The 27,632-nt window shown below is 42.8% G+C and overlaps 1 protein-coding gene across 1 annotated transcript in view; it reads left to right on the top strand.

The window, feature by feature from the left end:
• Nucleotides 1–27,632, top strand: part of ECEL1 (endothelin converting enzyme like 1) — a 135,965-nt gene that overhangs the window by 69,073 nt on the left and 39,260 nt on the right. Inside the window, exons 6-9 of the mRNA XM_069727023.1 lie at nt 8,451–8,575; nt 17,856–18,078; nt 18,518–18,616; nt 18,788–18,862. Of these exons, the coding sequence (XP_069583124.1) occupies nt 8,451–8,575; nt 17,856–18,078; nt 18,518–18,616; nt 18,788–18,862 (522 nt within the window). The remainder of the gene's footprint in view (nt 1–8,450; nt 8,576–17,855; nt 18,079–18,517; nt 18,617–18,787; nt 18,863–27,632) is intronic.

The following is a 27,632-nucleotide window of genomic DNA, read 5'->3' as shown; positions in this document are numbered from 1 at the left end:
GTATTGAGGCCATGGGAGTGCATTGCAGTCACAGGCGTAGCTGTGATTACAATGCAGAATATAAAGTGTTAGTCTTGGGCAAACTATTTGTCCAAGGCAGACTTAGGGAAAACCTGCTCTGGGCTTTTGTGTTTTGAAACAGACTACAGGACGGAAGCGGTGCAGTCCGTTTCAGTCCTGGCCCGGGTTTTCCATGTGGCCCATGGCAACAGATTCCAGTTAAAATCCGTGCATTAAAGGGTTTGGTTGTGTCAGGGTCAGAGTCAGTGTTAGTTTGATCTAGCAAACATACACAGCAGAAGGCTCTGCAGAGCTCCATCTGTGTGAGGCAACACAGGCAAGCGGAGCTGAAAGGCCTGGCACCCACAGAGTATATCACAGTGCAGTTGCCCAAGGCAACCGGTCACGGAGGTGGACTGGCGTATTTATTGACTGTAATCCAGAGGATATGGTTCCCGGTTGCGATCTAGAGGATTTCTGGAGCGCCTGCTAGGGCCATGGGGTACTCGGCCGGGTCGGTTGGTTCTTTAGGGGGTTTGTCATGGCAGCAGTGACCCGATCAGTGGCCCTGAGCATCCAATAAAAATGATGAGGGAATCTCGATACATTGGGAACAAACGTCTCCTCCCACTCTTAGCAATTGGATAGCTAAAGTGCAAGACATATACCGTCTAGAGGAATTGACCAGTTGGGAAACTCATACACATGGAAAATTTATAAAAACTTGGCTCCCCTGGGTCAACTTCTCACGCTCCATCCCTTAGACTAATAATTTGTACCCCAAAATGCTTTCAATTCAGTTCCCTAGGTAGTTATAACACACTCTCCCCCTTATTCTGCTCTTCAAAAGTCCCTCTCACAGTCTGTCCATTAAATGAAACATTAACCGCATGGTAGGCAGCTTGAGCCTGTTACAGGTGTCACTCTCTCGTGGCAACTCTGGTGTTGTGAATTCTGTGGCTGAATTCACTTCTGTGGTCACAAGTGGTATTGCAGTCTCTGGGCTTCCTCCCTCAGGTGTTTTGGTGAGCTCGTTGGCTGCCTTGCTATTTAGCTCCACCTGAGTCTGTCTTCCTTGCTCCTTGTCAATGTTCCAGTGTTGGATCTGAGCTACTGCATCTTTCCTTGGGCCTGCTGCTCTGCTAGATAAGTGCTTCTAGTTTGTTTTCTGTTTTTTCTGTCCAGCTTGCTATTAACTTTTGCTGGAAGCTCAGAGAAGCAAAGGGGTGCACCGCCGTGCTGTTAGTTCGGCACGGTGGGTCTTTTTGCCCCTTTGCGTGGTTTTCGTTTTAGGGTTTTTTGTAGACTGCATAGTTCTCTTTGCTATCCTCGCTCTGTCTAGAATATCGGCCTCACTTTGCTGAATCTATTTCATTCCTACGTTTGTCTTTTCATCTTGCTAACAGTCATTATATGTGGGGGGCTGCCTATTCCTTTGGGGTATTTCTCTGAGGTAAGTCAGGCTTGTATTTCTATCTTCAGGCTAGTCAGCTCCTCAGGCAGTGCCGAGTTGCATAGGTAGTGATAGGCGCAATCCACTGCTGCTTATAGTTGTGTGAGGATAGATCAGGTACTGCAGTCTACAGAGATTCCACGTCTCAGAGCTCGTCCTATTGTTTTTGGTTATTGCCAGATCTCTGTATGTGCGCTGATTACTGCACGCTGTGTTGCCTGATTGCCAGCCATAACAGTACAAGGAGCCACACCAATGATTCCCAATAGAGGGAAAAAAGAAATCCTGACATAATTTTTTTTTCTTAGCTCTGTCTTCAGTCTTTTTTTTCCCCTAGACATTAGAGTGCTTCAGGACACAGCTGTGGACATGGATATTCAGGCTCTGTGCTCCTCAATGGATAATCTCGTTGTAAATGTACAAAAGATTCAAGATACTATTGATCAGAAATCGATGCTAGAACCAAGAATTCCGATTCCTGATTTGTTTTTTGGTGACAGAACTAAGTTCCTGAGCTTCAGAAATAATTGTAAGCTATTTTTGGCCTTGAAACCTCATTCTTCTGGTAATCCTATTCAACAGGTTTTGATTATTATTTCTTTTTTGCGCGGTGACCCACAGGACTGGGCGTTTTCTCTTGCACCAGGAGATTCTGCATTGAGTAATGTTGATGCATTTTTCCAGGCGCTGGGATTGCTTTACGATGAGCCTAATTCAGTGGATCAGGCTGAGAAAAATCTGCTGGCTTTATGCCAGGGTCAGGATGATGTAGAAGTATATTGTCAGAAATTTAGGAAGTGGTCAGTACTCACTCTGTGGAATGAATCTGCACTAGCGGCTTTGTTCAGAAAGGGTCTCTCTGAAGCTCTTAAGGATGTAATGGTGGGATTTCCTATGCCTGCTGGTTTGAATGAGTCTATGTCCTTGGCCATTCAGATCGGTCGTCGCTTGCGCGAGCGTAAATCTGTGCACCATCTGGCGGTATTGTCTGAGAGTAAACCTGAGCCTATGCAGTGCGACAGGACTATGACTAAAGTAGAACGGCAAGAACACAGACGTCTGAACAGACTGTGTTTCTATTGTGGTGATTCTACTCATGCTATTTCTAATTGTCCTAAACGCACTAGGCGGTTCGATAGCTCTGCCGTTATTGGTACTGTACAGTCAAAATTCCTTTTGTCCATTACCTTAATGTGCTCTTTGTCATCGTATTCTGTCATGGCGTTTGTGGATTCAGGCGCTGCCCTGAATCTGATGGATTTGGATTATGCTAAACGTTGTGGATTTTTCTTGGAGCCTTTGCGGTGTCCTATTCCGTTGAGAGGAATTGATGCTACACCTTTGGCCAAGAATAAGCCTCAGTACTGGGCCCAGCTGACCATGTGCATGGCTCCTGCACATCAGGAAGTTATTCGCTTTCTGGTACTGCATAATTTGCATGATGTGGTCGTGTTGGGGTTGCCATGGCTACAAACCCATAATCCAGTATTGGATTGGAACTCTATGTCGGTAACCAGCTGGGGTTGTCAGGGAGTACATGGTGATGTTCCATTTTTGTCTATTTCGTCATCCATTCCTTCTGACATCCCAGAGTTCTTGTCGGACTTTCAGGATGTATTTGAAGAGTCCAAGTCTGATGCCCTACCTCCGCATAGGAATTATGATTGTGCTATCGATTTGATTCCTGGTAGTAAATTCCCTAAGGGTCGTTTATTTAATTTGTCCGTACCTGAACACACCGCTATGCGCAGTTATGTGAAGGAGTACCTGGAGAAGGGACATATTCGCCCATCGTCGTCACCATTGGGAGCAGGGTTCTTTTTTGTAGCCAAGAAGGATGGTTCGCTAAGACCGTGTATTGATTACCGCCTTCTTAATAAGATCACTGTTAAGTTTCAGTATCCATTGCCATTGATTTCTGACTTGTTTGCTCGGATTAAGGGGGCTAGTTGGTTTACTAAGATTGATCTTCGTGGTGCGTATAATCTGGTGAGAATCAGGCAGGGAGATGAATGGAAAACGGCATTTAATACGCCCGAGGGTCATTTTGAGTATCTGGTGATGCCGTTCGGACTTGCCAATGCTCCATCTGTTTTTCAGTCTTTTATGCATGACATTTTCCGTGAGTATCTGGATAAATTCTTGATTGTTTACTTGGATGACATTTTGATCTTCTCAGATGATTGGGAGTCTCATGTGAAGCAAGTCAGAATGGTTTTCCAGGTACTGCGTGCTAATTCCTTGTTCGTGAAGGGATCAAAATGTCTCTTCGGTGTGCAGAAAGTTTCATTTTTGGGGTTCATCTTTTCCCCTTCTACTATCGAGATGGATCCGGTTAAGGTTCAGGCCATCCAGGATTGGACCCAGCCGACATCTCTAAAAAGTCTGCAGAAATTCCTGGGCTTTGCTAATTTTTATCGTCGCTTCATCTGTAATTTTTCTAGCATTGCCAGACCATTGACCGATTTGACCAAGAAGGGTGCTGATTTGGTTAATTGGTCTTCTGCTGCCGTGGAAGCTTTTCAGGAGTTGAAGCGTCGTTTTTGCTGTGCCCCTGTGTTGTGTCAACCTGATGTTTCTCTTCCGTTCCAGGTCGAGGTTGATGCTTCTGAGATTGGTGCAGGGGCGGTTTTGTCACAGAGAGGTTCTGGTTGCTCAGTGTTCAAACCATGTGCTTTCTTTTCCAGGAAATTTTCTGCTGCTGAGCGTAATTATGATGTGGGCAACCGAGAGTTGCTGGCCATGAAGTGGGCATTCGAGGAGTGGCGTCATTGGCTTGAGGGTGCTAAGCATCGCGTGGTGGTTTTGACTGATCATAAGAACCTTACTTATCTTGAGTCTGCCAAGCGCTTGAATCCTAGACAGGCCCGTTGGTCGTTATTTTTTGCTCGTTTTGATTTTGTGATTTCATACCTTCCGGGCTCTAAAAATGTGAAGGCGGATGCTCTGTCTAGGAGTTTTGTGCCCGACTCTCCGGGGTTATCTGAGCCGGCGAGTATCCTCAAGGAAGGAGTCATTGTGTCTGCCATCTCTCCTGATTTGCGGAGAGTGTTGCAGAAATTTCAGGCTAATAAACCTGATCGTTGTCCGGCCGAGAAACTGTTCGTCCCTGATAGGTGGACTAGTAAAGTTATCTCTGAACTTCATTGTTCGGTGCTGGCCGGTCATCCAGGAATCTTTGGTACCAGGGAGTTGGTTGCTAGATCCTTCTGGTGGCCGTCTCTGTCGCGGGATGTGCGTGCTTTTGTGCAGTCCTGTGGAATTTGTGCTAGGGCTAAGCCCTGCTGTTCACGTGCCAGTGGGTTGCTTTTGCCCTTGCCGGTCCCGAAGAGGCCTTGGACACATATTTCGATGGATTTCGTTTCTGACCTTCCCGTTTCTCAAAAGATGTCGGTCATTTGGGTGGTCTGTGATCGCTTTTCTAAAATGGTCCATCTGGTGCCCTTGGTTAAATTGCCTTTCTCCTCTGATTTGGTGCCTTTGTTCTTCCAGCATGTGGTTCGTTTACATGGCATTCCTGAGAATATTGTTTCTGACAGAGGTTCCCAGTTTGTCTCGAGGTTCTGGCGAGCCTTTTGTGGTAGGATGGGCATTGACCTATCTTTCTCCTCGGCCTTCCATCCTCAGACTAATGGCCAGACCGAACGAACCAATCAGACCTTGGAAACATATCTGAGATGTTTTGTTTCCGCTGACCAGGATGATTGGGTGTCATTTTTGCCGTTGGCTGAGTTCGCCCTTAATAATCGGGCCAGCTCGGCTACCTTGGTCTCTCCATTTTTCTGCAATTCTGGGTTCCATCCTCGTTTCTCTTCAGGACAGGTTGAGTCTTCGGACTGTCCTGGTGTGGATTCTGTGGTGGACAGGTTGCAGCAGATCTGGACTCAGGTAGTGGACAATTTGACCTTGTCCCAGGAGAAGGCTCAGCTTTTCGCTAATCGCAGACGCCGTGTGGGACCCCGACTTCGTGTTGGGGATCTGGTTTGGTTATCTTCTCGTCATATTCCTATGAAGGTTTCCTCTCCTAAATTTAAACCTCGTTTTATTGGTCCGTATAGGATTTCTGAGATTCTCAATCCGGTGTCTTTTCGTCTGACCCTCCCAGACTCCTTTTCCATACATAATGTATTCCATAGGTCGTTGTTGAGATACGTGGCACCTATGGTTCCATCTGTGGAGCCTCCTGCCCCTGTTTTGGTGGAGGGGGAATTGGAGTATATTGTGGAGAAGATTTTGGATTCTCGTGTCTCTAGACGGAAACTCCAGTATCTGGTCAAATGGAAGGGTTATGCTCAGGAAGATAATTCCTGGGTTTTTGCCTCTGATGTCCATGCCCCAGATCTTGTTCGTGCCTTTCATGTGGCTCATCCTGGTCGGCCTGGGGGTTCTGGTGAGGGTTCGGTGACCCCTCCTCAAGGGGGGGGTACTGTTGTGAATTCTGTGGCTGAATTCACTTCTGTGGTCACAAGTGGTATTGCAGTCTCTGGGCTTCCTCCCTCAGGTGTTTTGGTGAGCTCGTTGGCTGCCTTGCTATTTAGCTCCACCTGAGTCTGTCTTCCTTGCTCCTTGTCAATGTTCCAGTGTTGGATCTGAGCTACTGCATCTTTCCTTGGGCCTGCTGCTCTGCTAGATAAGTGCTTCTAGTTTGTTTTCTGTTTTTTCTGTCCAGCTTGCTATTAACTTTTGCTGGAAGCTCAGAGAAGCAAAGGGGTGCACCGCCGTGCTGTTAGTTCGGCACGGTGGGTCTTTTTGCCCCTTTGCGTGGTTTTCGTTTTAGGGTTTTTTGTAGACTGCATAGTTCTCTTTGCTATCCTCGCTCTGTCTAGAATATCGGGCCTCACTTTGCTGAATCTATTTCATTCCTACGTTTGTCTTTTCATCTTGCTAACAGTCATTATATGTGGGGGGCTGCCTATTCCTTTGGGGTATTTCTCTGAGGTAAGTCAGGCTTGTATTTCTATCTTCAGGCTAGTCAGCTCCTCAGGCAGTGCCGAGTTGCATAGGTAGTGATAGGCGCAATCCACTGCTGCTTATAGTTGTGTGAGGATAGATCAGGTACTGCAGTCTACAGAGATTCCACGTCTCAGAGCTCGTCCTATTGTTTTTGGTTATTGCCAGATCTCTGTATGTGCGCTGATTACTGCACGCTGTGTTGCCTGATTGCCAGCCATAACACTCTGGGCTCTGGTATGCTGCTGTGCCTCTGGGTGTCAGATGGAGCCAGGAGACCTGTCAGGCCTTCAGTACCCACGTAACCACGGACTCAGGCATCCGGTTTTCTGGTGCTCAGCTCTGGGGGAGCTTGGTCACAGCTCCACTCCCCAGGCTCTCCTCACTTCTCTCCCTCCAGACTCACACTATCTAACTCTGCCTCCAGACTAGAACTTATGAGGAAGCTCCCCTGAAATCAGGTGTTAGAGCTCCCCCTTCTGGTCTGGAGTCAGGAAAGTGTTGGATGCTAGTGTTACCTGCAAAGGGGATGCATCTTTTCTTCCAGGCATGACATCACCCCCTGTGAGTGAGGCAATGCCACTATGGCAACCGGACTGCTGGGGTGCCATATATCATGTGCTGTGTTTTTGTGAGTTAAACATTAAAGAGATGTTTTGCTTTGAACTTTCCTGGGTCACTGCTTCATCGCTGCACAATGTGGATACCGTTGCATTACAACAGCTACAGCCATCGCTCACAGCACTGTAAGCACGCCCCAACATTTTGACTGACTGCGGATCTGCAGTGCATCTGTGTAAAGCAAGCTGTCAGGACATGTTTAAAGTGCCTTGAGCGATGACTGTTGCGGCACTCCTGTATAGCTGAAAGCCAGCAGCTCCTGGGAGGAATAAAATTCATTTTTCTCCTGAGTGCCATACTTTTAGTACAGTAACAGTGCACCTTTATAACATTGTTTACCTGCAGATATACCCAATATCTGCAGGTTAATAGCATTATCCAACATGACAGGTTCCCTATAACAATGAAATGCAGAAGACTAAGGCCTTCAAAAGTAAGAAATAGTTGTGACTGCTCTTAAAACAACCTATGAGACTAGTAAGATCTGCAGCTAAGATTTGTTCCACTCCATTACATACAAATAACTTGTCTCTTCCTCCACTTTTCTCAGTCTACAGTTACCAAAACATTATAAAAAAAAAGATATTTCAAAATAGAAATACAATTCACTAGTTTAGCAGGAAAATGATTCGCAATCACCCTTCAGTGTCATGGAATCTGCTAAAGAAAATCTATTTGAAAGAAGTAGTATGGAAGATCCTTCTGAGCTATAGCTTAGAATGTTTCAGGAACTGACATACATAACAATTTCTGTAAATGACCAAGGTACATATTGGCGTTAAAAACAGTCCTGTAAGGGACCAGCCAGCCGAGAAGCTACGGGAGAGCTGAGCAATCAAATGTAATTTTCTCCAGAGAGAAATGCTCTATGTAACTGCTATTCACTTCTGGTAATTGATGGACATTGCAATTGATGGACCTCCTCTACTAGTACAGAATACCCTTGTAGGGCATTAATAATGGTCTTTCAAGACAAGACAACACCTTTTAAAGTGCTATTAAGTGTTTCTCCGGTTTCTCCTCACACTTCAACAGCCATAATGATTGTGAATTTAGATTGTGAGTCCCAATGGGGACAGTGATGATAATGCATGTAAAGTGCTGCAGAATATGATGGCGCTACATAAGCAAAGCATAATAAATAATGTGGGGCCAGAAGCAAAGCTGGTCAGGATGCACACTGATTGGTTGATAGGGATTCCAAAACTGTTGTAATTAGCAAGAGGCAATCAAAATCAGGATAATTCGTGGTTAATATAATTAAAATCTCTGGTACTTATTATTACTATTCTTAATTTTTTTTAATGATTTTTAGATTATGTTTTATGAGGTTTACGAATGAATATGTGGCTGTGGGTGCAAAATTTGCAGGCAAAAGTAATAGCATTTCTTCTTCTACCATGTCCAATTTTATTGCTCCTTTTAGATTAAATGGAAACGTCTCCTGGACAGAATATTTCATGAAAACTTTTCTGAAGATGAAGAAGTTGTTGTGTTGGCCACAGATTACATGCAGAAGGTTTCTGATATGATACACTCTACACCAACAAGGTAAGGATCAATGCTGTTAACTGTGCTTTGTCTGCTTTAGGTTTTTACTCAGACACCTAGTATTGTACAAGCTAGTTATGTAGAAAATAAAATCTCTGATAGGCAGGATTGTATGGATAATGTTGGATTGTTTAGGTTCGGTCCCAATTGACTCCCACCTGGAATGCTATAAGCATAGCAGAAAATACTTTTGGATGACTGGTGCCTTTGCCCAGTACAAAGAGGTGTAACATCTCTGTCAGTTTCTGCTTCAGTCGCTTGGTGTTGCCGCTCCTTTGTTGCATCAATCTTATGTTATTCCTGGTCTTGTGGTTCTGACCTGTCCAACAGCTATGGTGTTAATCCTGTTCATTTGTTTCTATTGTTTGGTTTCTATCAACTGTCAGCACTGGATGGGGCTGTTACTATATAAACCCCTAAGAGCCAGTTCCCAAGGCCAGTCAATGTGTGTGCTTCCTGGCTTTACCTATGTGCTGTGCATCTGATGTTTCTTCCTGACTTATCCTGTTCCCTGACCTCGACTAGTTCATTGACGCTTCTCCTGCCTATACCACCTGGATCTGACACAACTACCTGACTATCCTTCTTGCCAGCTTGCATCATTGAAGAGCAGCTGACGTTATGGCCCTTGCCCAGAGACCCATGGGTAAGTCCAGATCCCTGTACAGGTGTTAAAAGGAGAAGGCCAGGGCAACCTCTAGGTTCTGAGAAATAGAGTAGCTTGCACCAATCCTGTTCGTGGCAGCCATTTTAGAGCTACCAGGTGACTGCGAATAGTACTCAACTGATAGGGGAGAACCGTCTTGTGAAAATCACAGTTTAGCAAAATGAGAGACTCTGGTTTATGGCACTGTGAACAGTATTGTAGCAAAAGTCTCATTCCAAGTCGAAGATATAACATATGTCTTCTTCATAGAATAGTAGGCATCACAATGTTTAAAAAGTAACCAGTTTCGCACCCTGAACTAGTACCTTCATTAGGTGCAAAACATGTATAACAAAAGCGACTTAGTGTAGCACAATCTAGTATCCTCAGGAGCTTCACTACTGATGGCTTTATTAAGAGAAATCATACTCTTTTCTATGAAAGCTACTTCCTTCAAGAGGAAACATCTGATGAAACGCTCTTCTACTCACCTGACCGCTGCAGCCAATAACAGGCTTCAGCAGTCCAGTGACTTCCTAAATGGAACAGGCATCATTTCTGAGCCAGCACAGACCTTGAGAATAGCCTGCATTGGATCCACGAGGCTACTAATATGTGAATATGCCTTTGTTTTCTATTTAATGAGCATTGATGCCAAAAAAACACCAAACTCTTTTAAAAAGTTTGTGATAAAATATACACCATCAGCACTCAAATGTTAGTATCCAGAGACGAGCTATGAGCTTTCATACACTACAGTTTCAGAACCTATGCAGTTCTAGTGAAGCACATTTAGATCACCACTGAATTAACAGAAATCTACAATTAATCAATTTCAATCAACAAGGTGTCCACATGTTGGTCTATGGCTGGGATTCCTCCTACGTCGGAGTACGCATCAGAGGTGGGGATGTTTTGCCTGGAGTACATGGCCGAAGTGAGACTGCTAAGAAGTTGATTCCTAAAAGTCAATGGCTTCTTGCAGCTTCTTCAAAATCATGTAGCAACAAACAATAGTCAAGCGCCAGGCCTTTGTCTCATCATTTGTCATTTTCTATTTATGTCTTTGGATTTTATGAATCACTATCCAGATTACATCACCACAATCAATATCAATTGTCAGCGTATTAGTTTTACTTTTATTATGCCTGCCCTATATTTATTAAAAACTAGATTCCCTTAAAGATAGAATTTATGCATTATAAGTTGATAGGCATAAATTAATAGCGATGACCATATAGACCCGAAGCCTATACTTAAAATTCTGCTCTGTTTAGTATAGTTTATTCCTATTTAATTACTGTTATATTTCTATCTGCTGTTATTTGGCTTGCAGCAATCTACATGGCTTGGTAATAAAAAATTTCTGTGCCTGCTTTGACAAAAACAACTTAAAAAAATACAAGATTAAATCTGGAGCTAGAAAGCATAGCGCAGCAACATATTTGTGCCTTCTGGCATTACCTATGTGTGGAGATGCAGACTGATTTATACACAGCCATAGGAGCAAGATGTAGGCAACGAGTGAAGGACATAATTTCTATCCACAGACAGCTGTTTTTCTCTTATTAGATGTTCACATGGTTTTGGGCCTTTTAGAGCTAGGTCCTCCAATGTAATATAAAAATAACTTATGTTATGCTGTAATAAGAAGTGCAACTTTGCAATATATTAAATTTTAAGTTCCAAAATATCAAAGGGGTACTTTAGATGTGAATACTTTTCTTCCCAATGATGAAAAAAATATTCTAGGAGTGAAACCTCTATTGGCTAACCAAAAAATAATATATTTGCAAGCTTTCAGAGCACAGTGGCTCCTTCTACAGTCAAGCTCGGAGGTATATTCGGATCTGTTCAGACAGTAAAGACAGGGAACTACAGCTGCGATCACTGAGGAATACATTCCTACAACAAGGATACCATCCACTGGTAATAGATGAGCAGATCCACAGGGCTACAAGGATCCCAAGAAACAACCTCCTGGATTACAAACTGAGAGAGGATAACAACAGGGTACCTCTTGTGGTCACATACAACCCCAACATGAGCATCCTAAGGAAAATTGGTGCTGATCTCCAACCCATATTCCATAGAGATCACAAATTGAAAGACATATTCCCAGAACTACCACTTCTCTCCTACAAACAGCCCCCTAACTTAAGGAATCTCCTCGTCAGAAGTGTCCTGTCATCACCATCAGTGACGGGCACATTCCCATGTAACAATAAAAAATGCAAAACTTGTACCCACATATTACCAACAAATATAGTTTGCGTACCAAACACAAATCAGGACTATAAGGTCATGGGTTCCTTTTCATGTACATCCTCCAACGTGGTGTACATGATACAATGTACGAGGTGCCCTGGAAGTATCTATATTGGGGAAACCAACCAAAAAACATAAGCTAGGATGAATCAACACAGACACACATCAAAAATGAAATGGACACACCTGTGGGAAAACATTTCTCTGGACCGGGACACAGTATGACAGATTTAAAAGTCTTAATACTAAAAGGTTACTATAAGGATGACAGGGAAAGAAAAATTTGGGAATTCAAACTTATGAAGATGTTCAATTCTTTGACACTAGGACTCAATTTAACACCTGCATTTATGAGTCACTACATGGATACAATTCATACCTCCACCTGACATACTCCAGATAACTAAGAACATTATTCCGATTGCCTCTCCATTTGTAAGAAAATGCCTAATTTGATTTCCTCGGCTTATCTTTAGAAGGCATCACACTTCCCACCCCCTAACAAATGTCCTACTGTAGTATTCTTTAAATGTGAGTTTTTCTTATTAATCTATTTGTAATCTTGCCTGAAGAAGGAGCCATTGTGCTATGAAAGCTTGCAAACATATTTTTTATTAATCTATTTGTAATCTGCCTGAAGAAGGCGCCTCTGTGCTCTGAAAGCTTGCAAACATATTATTTTCTGTTTAGCCAATAAAGGTATCACTCCTAGAATATTTTTGTCATCATTGGGAAGAAAAGTATTCACATCTATTTTTCTGGCTAACACGGTACCACAATACAATTTCTTATTGTACATCAAAGGGGTACTTTAAAATTGTGAAGGTTTTTTATTAAAAATTGTTTGTCTATTCATGCCCAACCATAAAACTAAGAATCCTACATAGGATAGCTGCAGCATAGGAGAAGTCCTGGAGGCAAGAGTGCAGGAAATAGCTGTAGGTCTGTAAGATGCCCAAGCAAGGTAGTCGTGGGCAAGCTTCTGTCCCCACTCTCTATGGCATCCTACAGACAAGGTGTGTTTCAGTCCTGGTGTGCTGCTAGGTATGTGGTGCTTTCAACTTACTTCTGGCCTGCAGACCTTTTCTGACTCCAGGAATCCTCTTCGGGAACCAGGGCAGCAAATAATCCAGGAGACACTGGATTCATAGAAAATAAACTTTTACTTTGTGAATGGCAATCTGTACAGGATTTTCAAGCAGAGGCAAAGGATAAGGCCCAAAGGATTGTCATCTTTCCCACAGGTACCAGATTCAACTTCAGCCCTGGTTCTCGGTATAGGTGGCACGTCCCTCCATTTAGCTTTCTTCGCCCTAGGGAATCTTCCTAACCTCTAGCAGTATATTCATATTGCAATACCTTCTTCCCTATGTAGTCTGAGTCCATCTTTCCCTGTAGCTTCACAAGCTAAGTGTGCCTCTTGACTCTCACATCAATCTCGAGGTTGCCCCAGGCCATTAGAGGGAATCACATGGAAGGCTAGTTGTGGCAATCCAGTGCCCTGAGTATTAGGCTTATGCTGTCCCTAGCAGCCTCAGATCAGCTACTTTACTCATTGCTACCCTCACACAGACTAACTGTCACTTCTTGCAATTGCAATAACTCTCAGTTCCCCCTGCCAAACTGGCTGGCTACTACAGCTAATCCTGTCCCGGCCAACTGCATCCCCAGTGGGTATCAGACCTTTACCACATACATAAGCATCAAATACATTTAACCCTGGTGAGTCAGGGAGCAATCCATCAGCTACAACCACCATTACAAGTCACAGGCTGAATAAAAGCATATGTGTAAGTTAGTAAGAAGAGATGAGAGAGGAAACTTAATAAGATTCTGCTTTGGAGACTAGGAACAGAATCCTAACTTCTATTGACGAAAAGGATGGTAGCAGAGCAACCAAAGACATAACCTAAACTAACCAAAATGCAAAATCTATAACGGGCTCCCAAGAATTATATAGAATTTATTATAGTGGTGTCTTCTTATGTGACAGAGGGCCCTTGGGGGTCCTTTAGGCACCATGACCTACATTGTCTTCTACCTCTGCACCACCGACAGTTATGCCACGGGATATAATGACCAACTGAGAGCAGAAGTATTGAAATAATCATTGTAAAGAGAGATCAACCTGACAACTGTGTTTATGATGAATTGAAGTAAAGCTCTGCTCTCTTAAATGTCATTGTATATCACAACTGGGGGCAGACATAGCATTGGTGCAACCTGTGCAGCCACAAGAAGTAAAGGGGCCCACTTTCAAGGCAGGAGGAATTGTTGATTATGGTGAGATATTAAACTGCAGAGGTCCATATATTGTTCTTGTACAGGGTGGTTTTCTGTCTATGTCCTCCCCAATAACAAGCTAATCTCTCAATAAATCATTTTTATTGTAAAGATTTATTAAAAATCATGTACACAAAAACTATAGATTTATCGGTTTCAAAACAGTGACAAATGAAAGTCTCATGTCTAGTGACATTCTTGTAAAGGTAAAGCATAGTGTTAGTGAAAGGGAATCTGTCAGCCCAAAGTAATAGTGTAAACTAAGCACATAGCCTTGAAGAGGCTGTAACTCTTATAAAAATCTTGCACGTCAAGTTTTTGCCACATTTTCTTGTGTTTTTCCCACACATTTTTGTCTGGTAAAAATTCAGCATTTTACTGTCCCAGCAAATGGGATGAGTTTTCTGAAGTCTCATGCACATGTTGCTTTTTTACTGTTCAGATTTGAAGTCGTTTCAAATCTGTGACATTTAAATTCTTAATCTTTCAGCTTTTTTGCAGCGTTTTTTACCCGTTCAAGTGAATGAGAAAAACGCAGCAACCAAAGAATCAAGTCCCCACGGCTGCATGATTCGTGGCTGCTAGACAATGTTTGTTAGGCAATTCCCGCATGTGTTACGGTTGTCTAAGAGAAGTAACAAGACGAGAAAAAATAATTACATTTTTACCACAAAAATTTTGTTTTAGCCCCAGATTTTATATTTTCACAAAGAGAAATAGGTAAAAATTACACCAAAATTTGTCACACAATTTCTGCTGAACGTGGAAATACCCCATATGTGGCTGTATAGTAGCCACACGAAGCTCTATTTGGAGCACAATTCTCCTTAAAAAAATACGGATTTCCTAGAATTTCCATGTAGACAGGGGGTGTCTATGTAAAACTGTACCAGGTCATTCCAGGAGGTCTCTACTGCCCAGCGTCTAAACTCTGAGCTATATTCCTCAGCTGTATGGCCTCTCTGAGCTAACTTTTGGATCATGGATTTAGCCACAGCAACTTTGTCAGGTTCGTTATAAATGAGGCCAAGAACCAAGAAAAATGCCTCAACAGAGGAAAATACCAGGGAATCCTCAGGCAAAGAAAATTATCAAGCCTGTGGATCTTTATGAAGTGAAGACAAAACAATGCCTAATTGTTGACTCTCGAACCCAGTGGAGATAGAACATAGGTGAAAATATAAATTTACATGAGGTAGAAAAAAACAAGGACTTACTAGTGTCCCCATCAAAGCTACTTAGAACTTAACCTGGGGTTCAACTATAATGCTTTGTAGGTCTGAATGCTTCAGGACAGCAGAACATGCGAGCTGTTATTGATGCTTGATGTTCACAGTCTCCAAGGATAAAGACTGCAATTGTGCAGCCAGGGCATTTACTAGATCCATTCTGACACCTCAGAATGCACTAATGGGCTAGCTATAATGTAATGAAAGTGGATACACTCACAAATGGGAAACGGAAAAAGGAAAGTTCAAACACAGGGAGATGCCGCACCTTCATCCAACTGGTCCCTGTACTGACTAGAAAGGACTTAGCAGCACAACTGTGAAAACACCACCTCGGACCTAACTCCCTAAAAGGCAGTTGAGGGGTTTCTCGTACCTCCTGAGGAACTAGAGGGGAGGCCACAACACCCTACAAGCAAGGGAAGAGGAAAGTAAGATATGAAAACCCAGCGGCATTTACACCAATTTTAAAGGGAATCTGTCACCTCAAAAATCTTATATGAGCTAAGGCCACAGGCATCAGGGGCTTATCTACAGCATTCTGTAAAGCAGGTTATATTATACTCACCCAGGGGCGGTCCCGGTTGGTTTCGGGTCCGATGGGCGTCGCGGTCCGGGTCGGGCGCCTCCTATCTTCATACGATGACGTCCTCTTTTTGTCTTCCAGCATGGCTCCGGCACAGGCGTACTTTGTCTGCTCTGTTGAGGGTAGAGCAAAGCACTGCAGTGCACAGGCGCCGGGCCTCTCTGACCTTTCCCGGCGCCAGCGCACTGCAGTACTTTGCTCTGCCCTCAACAGGGCAGACAAAGTGCGCCTGCACCGGAGCCGTGGCAGGAAGACAAGAAGAGGATGTCATCCTATGAAGATGGGAGTCTCCGGATTCGGACCGCGACGCCCATTGGACCGGACCGCAGCGGGACCGCCCCTGGGTGAGTATAATATAACCTGTTTTTGTTACCTTTCAGATTACATCGGGGGCTTATCTATAGCATTACAGAATGCTGTAGATAAGCCCCTGATGCCGGTGGCCTTAGCTCATATACGATTTTTGGGGTGACAGAGTCCCTTTAAAAATTACAAATTTATGTGAAGTGATGTTCTTTTTACAGCAAGGGAGAGCACACTTTGGGCTCAAAAGAATGGGCAAACCAAATTTTAATTTTTTTCTTAGACTATTAGTGCCTCCTGTTGATATATTTCATTTCTGAAAAGTAGACTTGCTCTTCATTGAAGCTGTATAAATTACTTGTTTCATTAAGTTTTATAATGTGAACTTTTATTTATTTGTTTATTTTGGGTAGGGGTTGCTCAATTCACTCAATCTTTTATTGTCCTTAACCATATCATTTAAATGTATTCCCCTTTTTTTCTGTTTTCTGATCAATTCCCTCTGCATTCACGTTCTGCTGGTGACCGGCGTCTTTTGCTTTCCAGCCCCCATCTCAATCATTATTCCTCTCTGTATCTTCTTCCTTCCCTTTAATGTCATACACAGCCCTGGGCGGACGCATAGCTGACATGCCACAGTCTCTTCCAGACTGGACTCTATGGATGGAACATTACGCTAATGGTCATTGATCTAGTGAGGGTTTGCTGTGTTCTGAATTTCAATGTTTTGAGTTTCATAGTAATTGTCTGAGCAGAGGAGCTACACAATGTGCCTGTACTCAATGCAAGTGCTGGAATTGTAATGCAGCAAGAAAAACAATTACATTACTTTATGTATACCTCTACTGCATATTCCTGCAGAAGTAGAAATAAGACGATGCTGTATACATGATGTGCTGCCATGGAATAATGTTTAAGGAATCTTCTTATAACAACTCTTTCTAATGTAAGGTACACTGGTTTCTACAAATCAAGGAAATAATACAAGTTTAATTTTAAGAAAGTGCTGTCTAGGGTTTTCTAAGAAAACCTTTCCATTCCATGTGGAATCTCTCTTATTACTTCCATGCACATGTGCAATTCTGTAGGAAACTAGATTACTCATAAGTCATTGTAATTACTAGGATAATAAAAGGTTCTAATTAATTTGTTGATTGAATATGCCAAATGTCTAGCCACAAGGGGCTCATAAAAATGAGTCTGTAATGCTGGTGGATGTGGACCCACTGCGCCACTAGCTGGGCTTACCCTGGAGCGGCGTGACAAAGTGGCTACCTGATCTTCACTAGTGCCTCTGATGTGAGGTTAGGCTTGGGCCACGGGAGAGTTACCAGGTGTCATTCCAGGGCAGTGTCCTGATATGCAGCAGCTGACTCACGGATCAGAGCAGATGTACGAGGTACAGAGGGACAAGACAGAAGAGTAGTTAGACAATCCGTCGTCAGGGCAGGCAGCACGTGTTCACAAACATAGCAGGTGTCAGGAACGGTGAGATCAGAACAGATGAGTAGACAAGCTGGGACAATAGCAGAGATACACCTTAGCAGGCCACTAGTAATAAAAGACACTAGACCCTAAGCTCAGGAGAAGTGTGGAGGGCGTCACTGCCTGAGATAGCACCTTCTGGTTGGTGATTGGCTGGGGAATCCAAACCCTGCAAGACACAGTAGGGTTAAATTCCAACAGGATCTGGCCGTGCCCCATTATAGGATGTGGAGACATCAGGGATATGCAGCAGACTTGGAGGTGCTGCATGAGGAGTCAGCGCGGCGGCCTGACATGAGGATAAGCAGAGCTACAAAGCAGAGAGGAGCATGGCACTGCAAATGTGTGCGAGTTACCACTGTGACAAAGTCAGTTTCAATGAATATTTGCCCCAAATCTGTAGTTCTGTCAAATTTTATCTTTAGTAATATTTTGACCTTTGTACCTAGGAGGTATCAACCTTTATTTGGTTCCTTGCAGTGTCATACACAATTACATGCTATGGCGACTTGTAGTAGTCCTGAGTGAGCATCTTACCACTCCTTTCCGAGATGCACTTCACGAGTTGTCTAAGGAGATGGAGGGTTCAGAGAAACAGCTGGAGCTGGGAAAAATCTGCCTTACACAAGCCAATAAACATTTTGGGATGGCACTGGGAGCCCTGTTTGTAGAAGAGTATTTCTCATCATCCAGCAAAACTAAGGTAACTAAACATGCTTATATTTGTCCACAAAAAGGGTAGTCAAAAATGAGAAAAAAACAACAGCGTTTGCAATATTTGTTTATGTGGTTACCTGATCCTGATTATCAGATACAACCAAATAATAATGGAGCAGCAAGGCGCACGCATTGCCAGCCACTCTATTCAACTCCTTCTACTGGGGGTCTTTTGGCCACTCTGAACATGCTGCGATTCTTTCCACAGACCCATTAGGTCTGTAGAAAAAAGACATAGATCTGCACTGCCCCATTGTAAAACATCAGAAGGCACTCGTCCAAGATATACCCTTGTATGAGTTGCTTGAAGCTCTGATCTTCCTCCAGTAGGTCTGGTTTCGTTTTTTTCTCCTCAATTATATTCTTCAAGACGAACTTTCAGGTTGAGGTTTAATATTGGTTTATGTTATTTTTACTTTGTGCAGGTGCAACAACTTGTTGAAGACATTAAGTATATACTAGACAACAGGCTGGATGAGTTAGACTGGATGGACAAAGAGACCAAAGAAGCTGCAAGGGCCAAGGTAAACTGCAAAATCCCAGTCCTTATATTGCAGTATTTATCATCACAGCTGCGAGTTTTCACCACTTTATCCAGTCTCGACATTCTTCTGCACAAATGTCTCGTATTCCCTCGCAGTTTTGCTGCAATATATCAGTGTACTGTAGGTAACAAATCTCATTTCACCTTGCAGCTGAAGCACATGCTGGTGATGATTGGATACCCGGATTTTCTGCTCAAGCCAGACGCAATGGATAAAGAATATGAAGTAAGCTATGCTGTAATCCATGGGATTCCCATGGACTTTTAACAGCACACCATCGGCTCACAGGCTTTTCACATCTTAATTGATGTGCCACTTTCCAACAAGAAAAGCCAGTGACTCTTCACTTCGGGATCATGATCTCAGGGTTATTGTTGCCTAACAGAATTCTACTACCTCATGCTAGCAAAGGTATAGCAGAGGGAATTGAGCGCTGCCAGTGTTTGTTCTGGCTCAATTAATAGGTCAAAGCCTAATAAACCATGCCTGAAGTTTGGTCTATTAGACAATCTATCAGTATGAGGCCTCATTCAGACTTCCGTTTTGTTTGGCATGCGCCAAAAAATGATACGAGTGTCATCTGTGTTTTGTCCAATTAGTATTTGGTCAGTTTGTCATCGGTGCTTCATCAGAGATATTCATGTTTGGATAAATAAACTGCAATGATAGGCACATGGGCCTTCTGTAGACCCCAGGCTGTCATGACATCCAGTTTGTAATGCTTTTCCGGCATGGTCATGTTAATTGCCACTGTTAGAGAATGACAGTGGCATTTGAAATATTAACAGCCGCTGGTGGATTGCAATTCCACCCGTGGCTGTTAGGGGCATATGACAGCTGATCAAAACAACTGTCATTTGAATGACAAAAAGCGGGCCCAGTGCCACAGCCTGCACCAAACAGGGAGGTGGCCTATGATGTACCTATATTCCATAGGTTGTAAAGGGGTTAATTATGTATATATTGCTATTCCTGAATTTGGAAGTTCTGTACAAAGCTTCTAGTCAAGAGCTGGACTGTGTAAAGATGATGGTGAAGCCTATATTGTGGGAAACCCTGTGTCTCATGAAGCATAACAACATCACAAGCGCTTCGGCACACACATCGATGGAACGGCGTTGACACCGGTGGTGAGTGTAGGCTGATTTATTTTACATGAGAGAATATAGTAATTGAGAAGGGATTGTCTGAGGAGTGGACAACCACTTTAAACTCTTATAAAGAACCAGGCGTTATTTGGCTTCAATGTACACACAGTTTTTTCATTTTTTCATTGTCCTGTTCAAGGAGCCATAACTTTGTTATTTTTTGTACATGTATCTACTATACTTGGGCTTGGTCTTTGCAGGTTCTGTTGTATATGTCAGTGGCATGATTTAGGGGTACATACAATCTAATGCCTAATGTTTATTAACTCTAAATTTGAATGCCTGTTCTACACCAAATTTCCGTAGTTTAATGTACGTATGTGTTATTACTTATATTCAACAAATAGGCTGTTTGAAAAAAACAAACAAACATTGTTTTTGTCACCATATCCTGAAAGCAATTACATTTAAAGTTTGTCTGGATGCGGAACTTTAAAAGGGCTAATTTATTTGCATTAGAAAATGTAGTGTTTCAATGGTATATGTGACTTATTGATCAATTTTTATTACACTTTTTGGGACGTGCAATTAACAAAAAAACAGTAATTCTGCATTTTTTTTGCTTTATTTTTAAACGCTATTCACCATTTAGTATTATTAAAGAAGTGCTCCCATCAAACTTTGCATGCCAAAACCTGTGTAAATGTGCACGTAATGTAGTGTAGGTGCGGTGATATACTAACTGACCGTTGTCTGGGAAATCTATGTTCCTCTCTCTGAAGCTCCATGGACACTTTTACTGTAAAAGTGAGGTTTGGCTCATGCATACAGCCTTGTGTGATCTGGTTATATTATTCATGTACAGGTATGTTTGAGGGCTTTCTTTTTCCAGGACAAGCTGTAGATTTTACTGATACCCATTTTTGGGTACGTTTGACTTTTTATCACTTTTTATTCAACTTTTCTTGTAAGCAGGATGAATATAAAACTGCAATTCTTTCTTTGTACTTTTGGGGATAAATAATGACATAGTTTTACAGTGCTGGTCAATATAATTACAGTGATGTCCAAGTTATGTCATTCTTGATGTTTAACTAGTTTTGCATAACAATTTCTCGTTTTGTTTTTTAAATAATTTGTTTACATCACATTCTGAGAGCTTAATGAGGGCTTTATTTTTGCATAACAAGGTTTTGTTTTGATTGGTACCACTTTGGGATACATTTAACTTTTTGATATTTTTTTTAATCAATGACAATTTTATCACTTTTTTACATTTTTAATCTTGTGAGATAAATGATGATGTATTTCTTTCTTATTATTCTTACAGTATTTATTAGTCACATAAGGGAACTTTAAACATGCAACTCTTTTGTCACATTATTAATACCCTGCACTATTTATATAGCCAATACAAGATAAAGTCTGTCAGTATTAGGCTTCATTATGGCATTCATTTTTTCTCATAGTGCATTATATCATGATTTTCATGTTTGTAACATGTGCCTTTTATAGCCCATGGGGCTGTTCACATTTCCCTGTTTTTTTTTGCGGACTGCAAAAGTCATCTTTTTCTAGCGGATTCATGGATGCAAAGTACCAATGCAAGTCAATGGCTCTGTGAAAATCATGGACAGCTCACAGATGGCATCAGTGTACAATCAGTGTGCTGTTCGTGATTAACATTGCTAAGGACAGGAAAAGTTTTGTCATTTGTTAAGAATAATATTAGCAAATACCTCCAATTAGAAATGTAGTATAGCTCTTCTGATTTGCTGCATCGCTTATCTCATATGTAAGCCATTGCAGTAGCTTTCAAGTGCTTCACACTAATTTAGAATATCAAAAAGTTAATTTATTTCAGTTCTTCAATACAAAAAGTGAAACTCATATATTATATAGTCATTAATAATAATACTAATCTTTATTTACATAGCGCCAACATATTCCGCAGCGCTTTACAGATTAACAGTTTCAAACACAACAGTCATAAGTAACAACGTTAACAATACAATAATTAAAGCAAAATAAAACGACCCTGCTCGTGAGAGCTTACAATCTACAATAAGGTGGGGGAGATATAAAGTACAGGTGTGTATTTACAATGATGGTCCAGCCATCTTGAGTGAGTGGGGGATAGATAGAGATAGTGAATGGGCTACACACACACTTACACATAAAATGACTTTGATTAAAGAACGTGATAGGCCGCTGTGAACAAATGTGTTTTGAGGGAGCGCCTAAATCTGTGCAAGTTGTGGCTGGTCCTAATTTCTTCTGGTGGAGCATTCCAGAGGATTGGCACAGTGTGGGAAAAGTCTTGGAGTCGGGAGTCGGAGGTATGGATTATTGCAGAGTTTAGTCAAAAGTCTTTTCCAAAGCACAGCGATCGGCAGAAATTTGGGAGGAGATGTAAGGGGGTGCGGACAGAGAAATTTGTGGGTGAGAACAAGTCCTATGAATTGGATCCAGTAGTGAATGGGCAGCCAGTGTAAAGACTGACGAAGAGCGGACACGTCTGAGTATCGATTAGCCAGATGGATGACCCTGGCTACTGCATTAAGGATGGACTCGAGAGGGGAAAGTCGAGAAAGGGAGAGGCCAATTGATAGAGTGTTACATTAGTCAAGGCATGAATGAATCAAGGCGACAGTGAGGGTATTGTTTCCATGGTGAGAAAAGGGCGGATTCTAGAGATGTTCTTTAGGTGTAAGCGGCAAAAGTGGGCAAGAGATTGTATATAGGAGGTGAAGGAGAGATTTGTGCCAAACATAACACCCAGACAGTGCGCCTGCTGCTGGGGTGTTATTATGGTGCCACCCATGTAGAGGGCAATGTCAGATTTAGGGAGGGTAGTAGATGGCGGGTGCAGGAGAAGTTCAGTTTTGTAGAGGTTGAGTTTCAGATAGAGGGCGGACATGATGTTGGAGACTGCGGACAGACAGTCACTGGTGTTCTGTAGTACAGCAGTGGTAATGTCAGGGAATGACGTGTATAGTTGTGTGTCATCAGCATAAAGATGGTACTGAAAGCCAAATCGGCTGATGGCCTGTCCAATTGGGGCCTTGTAGAGAGAGAAGAGAAGAGGGACAAGGACTGAGCCTTGACGTACCCCAACAATGAGAGGAAGAGTGGATGAAGTGGAGTCAGCGAGCAAAACACTGAAGGAGTGGTCAGAAAGATAGCAAGAGAACCAGGAGAGGGCAGTGTACTTAATGTCAAGTGACTGAAGCCTGGAGAGTAGGAGATGGTGGTCAGAGGCCAGAAGAATGAGCAAAGACTAGTCACTGTTACATTTTGCTGTCAGAAGGTCATTGGTCACTTTGATGAGTGCTATTTCTGTCGAATGGTGGGGGCGTAAGCCGGACGGTGAAGGGTCTAGGAGGGAATGAGTGTAGAGGTAACGGGTAAGGCGGGAGTAGACAAGGTGCTCCAAGAGTTTAGAGATGAAGGGGAGATTGGAGACTGGTCTGTAGTTGTTTGTGCAGAATGAGTCGAGGGCGGGTTTCTTTAATAATGGAGTAATGATAGATTGTTTGAAGGAGGAGGGTAAAATGCCCGAGGAGAGGGAGAGATTAAAGATTTTAGTTAGGTGAGTAGTGAGGACTGGAGAGAGAGACTAGAGGAAATGTGAAGGAATGGGGTCAGTAGTACATGTAGTCGGATGAGAAGAAAATAGGAGACTGGAGACTTCTTCTTCTGTGAAGGGATCAAATCTGGAGAGTGAGCCAGGGGAAATGTAGGGAGGGATGGGAGTCACGGCACCTGGTGGCTGGGAGAGGATTTCCGGATGGATTATTATCTATTTTCTCTATAAAGTGGGAGGCCAGGTCATCAGCACAGATGTCTGTGATAGGGGCTTGTGCCTTAAGCCTGAGGAGAGAGTGAAAGGTGTCAAAACATTAGGGTTGTTGGATAGTGAGTCTTTACAAATAGAGTGATCTATTTCAAGTGTTTATTTATGTTAATGTTGATGATTATGGCTTACAGCCAATGAAAACCCCAAAGTCATTATCTCAGGAAATTAGAATACTGTATAACACCAGCTTGAAAAATGATTTTAAAATCCAAAATGTTGGCCTACTGAAATGTATGTTCAGTAAATGCACTCACTACTTGGTTGGGGTTCCCTTTGCATCAATTATTGCATCAATGCTGCATGGCATGGAGGTGATCAGCCTGTGGCACTGCTGAGGTGTTATGGAAGGCCAAGTTTCTTCAGCTTGTCTGCATTGTTGGGTCTGGTGTCTCTCATCTTCCTCTTGACAATACCCCATAGATTCTTTATGGGGTTAAAGTCAGGCGATTTTGCTGGCCAATCAAGCACAGTGATACTGTTGTTGTTAAACCAGGTATTGGTACTTTTGGCAGTGTGGATAGGTGCCAAGTCATACTGGAGAATGAAATTTCCATCTCCAAAAAGCTTGTCGGCAGAGGGAAGCATAAAGTGCTCTAAAATTTCTTGGCAGATTGGTGTGCTGATTTTGGTCTTGATAAAACACAGTGGAACTACACCAGCAGATGATATGGCTCCCCAAACCATCACTGGTTGTGGAAACTTCACACTAGACCTCAAGCAGCTTGGATTGTGTACCTCTCCACTCTTCCTCCAGACTCTGGGACCTTGATTTCCAAATGAAATGCAAAATTTACTTTCATCTGAAGAGACCACGGAGAAATAGTTCAGTTTTTTTCTTCTTGGCCCAGGTAAGAACCTTCTGGCATTATCTATTGGTTGTGAGTGGCTTGACACAAGGAATACAACACTTGTAGCCCATGTCCTGGATACATCTGTGCGTGGTGGCTCTTGAAACAATGACTCCAGCAGCTGTTCTCCCCTTGTGAATCTCCCCCAAATTTTTGAATGGCCTTTTCTAAATAATCTTTTTAAGGCTGCGGTTATCCCGGTTGGTTGCGCACCTTTTTCTACCACACTTTTTCCTTCCATTCAACTATCCATTAATATGCTTGGATACAGCATTCTGTGAACATCCAGCTTCTTTAGCAATGACCTTTTGTGGCTTACCATCCTTGTGGAGTGTGTTAGTGACTGTTTTCTTGATAACTGTCAAGTCAACAGTCTTCCCTATGATTGTGGAGCCTACTGAAACAGACTTAGGCCGTTTCACACGTCCTGATATTTCCAGTACCGTAAAAAAAGGTACCGGAGATGACAGGGTCTGTGCATCCATGTGTGTAATACTTGCGGCACATGTGTTGCAACTGTGTGCTGCATCAGTACCACATGGACGGGTGCTTGGGAAGAAGCACTACAGTAAGTGCTGCCCCATGGTGCCAGGTGCTGAAGATGCTCTCATCCCTCTCCCTTGCTCTGCCTGTGATCAGCGTGACCAAGGGAGAATGATGAGAGATGTATTCAAGAGATAACAATGAGCAGGAGCGGCTGATGGGAGTATTCCTCACCCACCACCTGCGTTGTAAATAAATAAATAATTGAAAGAAAAAAAAAGGCGTGGGTTCCCCTCTATTTTCTATAACCAGCCAGGCAAAACTGACAACTGGGGGCTGCAACCCTCAGTCATCAGCGAGGTTAGGTATCAAGAACAGAGGTGTCCTCATGCGTTTTTTTAAATTATTTAAATAAATAACTGGCGTATAACAAATGTGGTGCCAATATTCAAAAAGGGGACAAAAACTGAACTCGGAAATTATAGGCCAGTAAGCTTAACCTCTACTGTGGGTAAAATCCTGGAGGGCATTCTAAGGGATGCTATACTGGAGTATCTGAAGAGGAATAACCTCATGATCCAGTATCAGCACGGGTTTACTAGGGACCGTTCATGTCAGACTAATTTGATCAGTTTCTATGAAGAGGTAAGTTCCGGATTGGACCAAGGGAACCCAGTGGACGTAGCGTATATGGACTTGTCAAAAGCTTTTGATACGGTGCCACACAAAAGGTTGATACATAAAATGAGAATAATGGGGATAGGGGAAAATATGTGCAAGTGGGTTGAGAGCTGGCTCAGGGATAGGAAACAAAGGGTGGTTATTAATGGAGCACACTCGGACTGGGTTGCGGTTAGCAGTGGGGTACCACAGGGGTCAGTATTGGGCCCTCTTCTTTTTAACATATTTATTAATGACCTTGTAGGGGGCATTCAGAGTAGAATTTCAATATTTGCAGATGACACTAAACTCTGCAGGGTAATCAATACAGAGGAGGACAATTTTATATTACAGGATGATTTATGTAAACTAGAAGCTTGGGCTGATAAATGGCAAATGAGATTTAATGGGGATAAATGTAAGGTCATGCACTTGGGTAGAAGTAATAAGATGTATAATTATGTGCTTAATTCTAAAACTCTGGGTAAAACCGTCAATGAAAAAGACCTGGGTGTATGGGTGGATGACAAACTCATATTCAGTGGCCAGTGTCAGGCAGCTGCTACAAAGGCAAATAAAATAATGGGATGCATTAAAAGAGGCATAGATGCTCATGAGGAGAACATAATTTTACCTCTATACAAGTCACTAGTTCGACCACACTTAGAATACTGTGCACAGTTCTGGTCTCTGGTGTATAAGAAAGACATAGCTGAACTGGAGCGGGTGCAGAGAAGAGCGGACCAAGGTTATTAGAGGACTGGGGGGTCTGCAATACCAAGATAGGTTATTACACTTGGGGCTATTTAGTTTGGAAAAACGAAGACTAAGGGGTGATCTTATTTTAATGTATAAATATATGAGGGGACAGTACAAAGACCTTTCTGATGATCTTTTTAATCATAGACCTGAAACAGGGACAAGGGGGCATCCTCTGCGTTTGGAGGAAAAAATGTTTAAGCATAATAACAGACGTGGATTCTTTACTAGGGTTGAGCGAAACGGGTCGAACATTTTCAAAAGTCGCCGACTTTTGACAAAGTCGGGTTTCATGAAACCCGATCCGACCCCTGTGCGGGGTCGGCCATGCGGTACGCGACTTTCGCGCCAAAGTCGCGTTTCAATGACGCGAAAAGCGCCATTTCTCAGCCAATGAAGGTAAACGCAGAGTGTGGGCAGCGTGATGACGTAGGTCCTGGTCCCCACCATCTTAGAGAAGGGCATTGCAGTGATTGGCTTGCTGTCCGCGGCGTCACAGGGGCTATAAAGGGGCGTTCCCGCCGACCGCCATGTTACTGCTGCTGATCTGAGCCTAGGGAGAGGTTGCTGCCGCTTCGTCAGAAGCAGGGATAGCGTTAAGCAGGGTCCATTAACCACCAAACCGCTTGTGCTGTAGCGATTTCCACTGCCCAACACCAACTTCGGTGTGCAGGGACAGTGGAAGCTACATTTTTTTTTTTTTTTCCCCTCAGCGCTGTAGCTCATTGGGCTGCCCTAGAAGGCTCCCTGATAGCTGCATTGCTGTGTGTACGCCGCTGTGCAAACCAACTGCTTTTTTCAAAGCACAAATCCTCTTGTTCCTTCCTTTCTGCACAGCTATCTTGTTTGTTTGTCCACACTTTTTATTTAATTTGTGCATCAGTCCACTCCTTATTGCTGCCTGCCATACCTAGCTGAGATTACTGCAGGGGGATAGTAATTGAAGGACAGTTCCTTTTTTTTTTTTTTTGTGGGAGATTAAGATTGGCATTTCTGCTAGAGTGCCATCCCTGTCTGTGTCATCTCTCACTCAGTGGGCCATAGAAAGCCTATTTATTTTTTTGCTTGATTTGGGTTCTAAAATCTACCTGAAAAAATCACTACATCAATCAGTGGGAGAAAAATATTGGCCTCAGGGCTTGTGTGCCACTCCTTACTCCTGTGTGTGCCATCTCTCAGTGGGCCATAGAAAGCCTATTTATTTTTTTGCTTGATTTGGGTTCCAAAATCTACCTGAAAAAATCAATAAATCAATCAGTGGGAGATTAATATTGGCCTTTGGGCTTGTGTGCCAGTCC

The sequence above is a fragment of the Ranitomeya imitator genome, chromosome 5 (genome assembly GCF_032444005.1).
Source record: "Ranitomeya imitator isolate aRanImi1 chromosome 5, aRanImi1.pri, whole genome shotgun sequence".
NCBI lineage: Eukaryota > Metazoa > Chordata > Amphibia > Anura > Dendrobatidae > Ranitomeya > Ranitomeya imitator.
The sequence above is the reverse complement of the archived record's forward strand: the minus strand, read 5'-3'. Positions and strand labels throughout refer to the sequence as shown.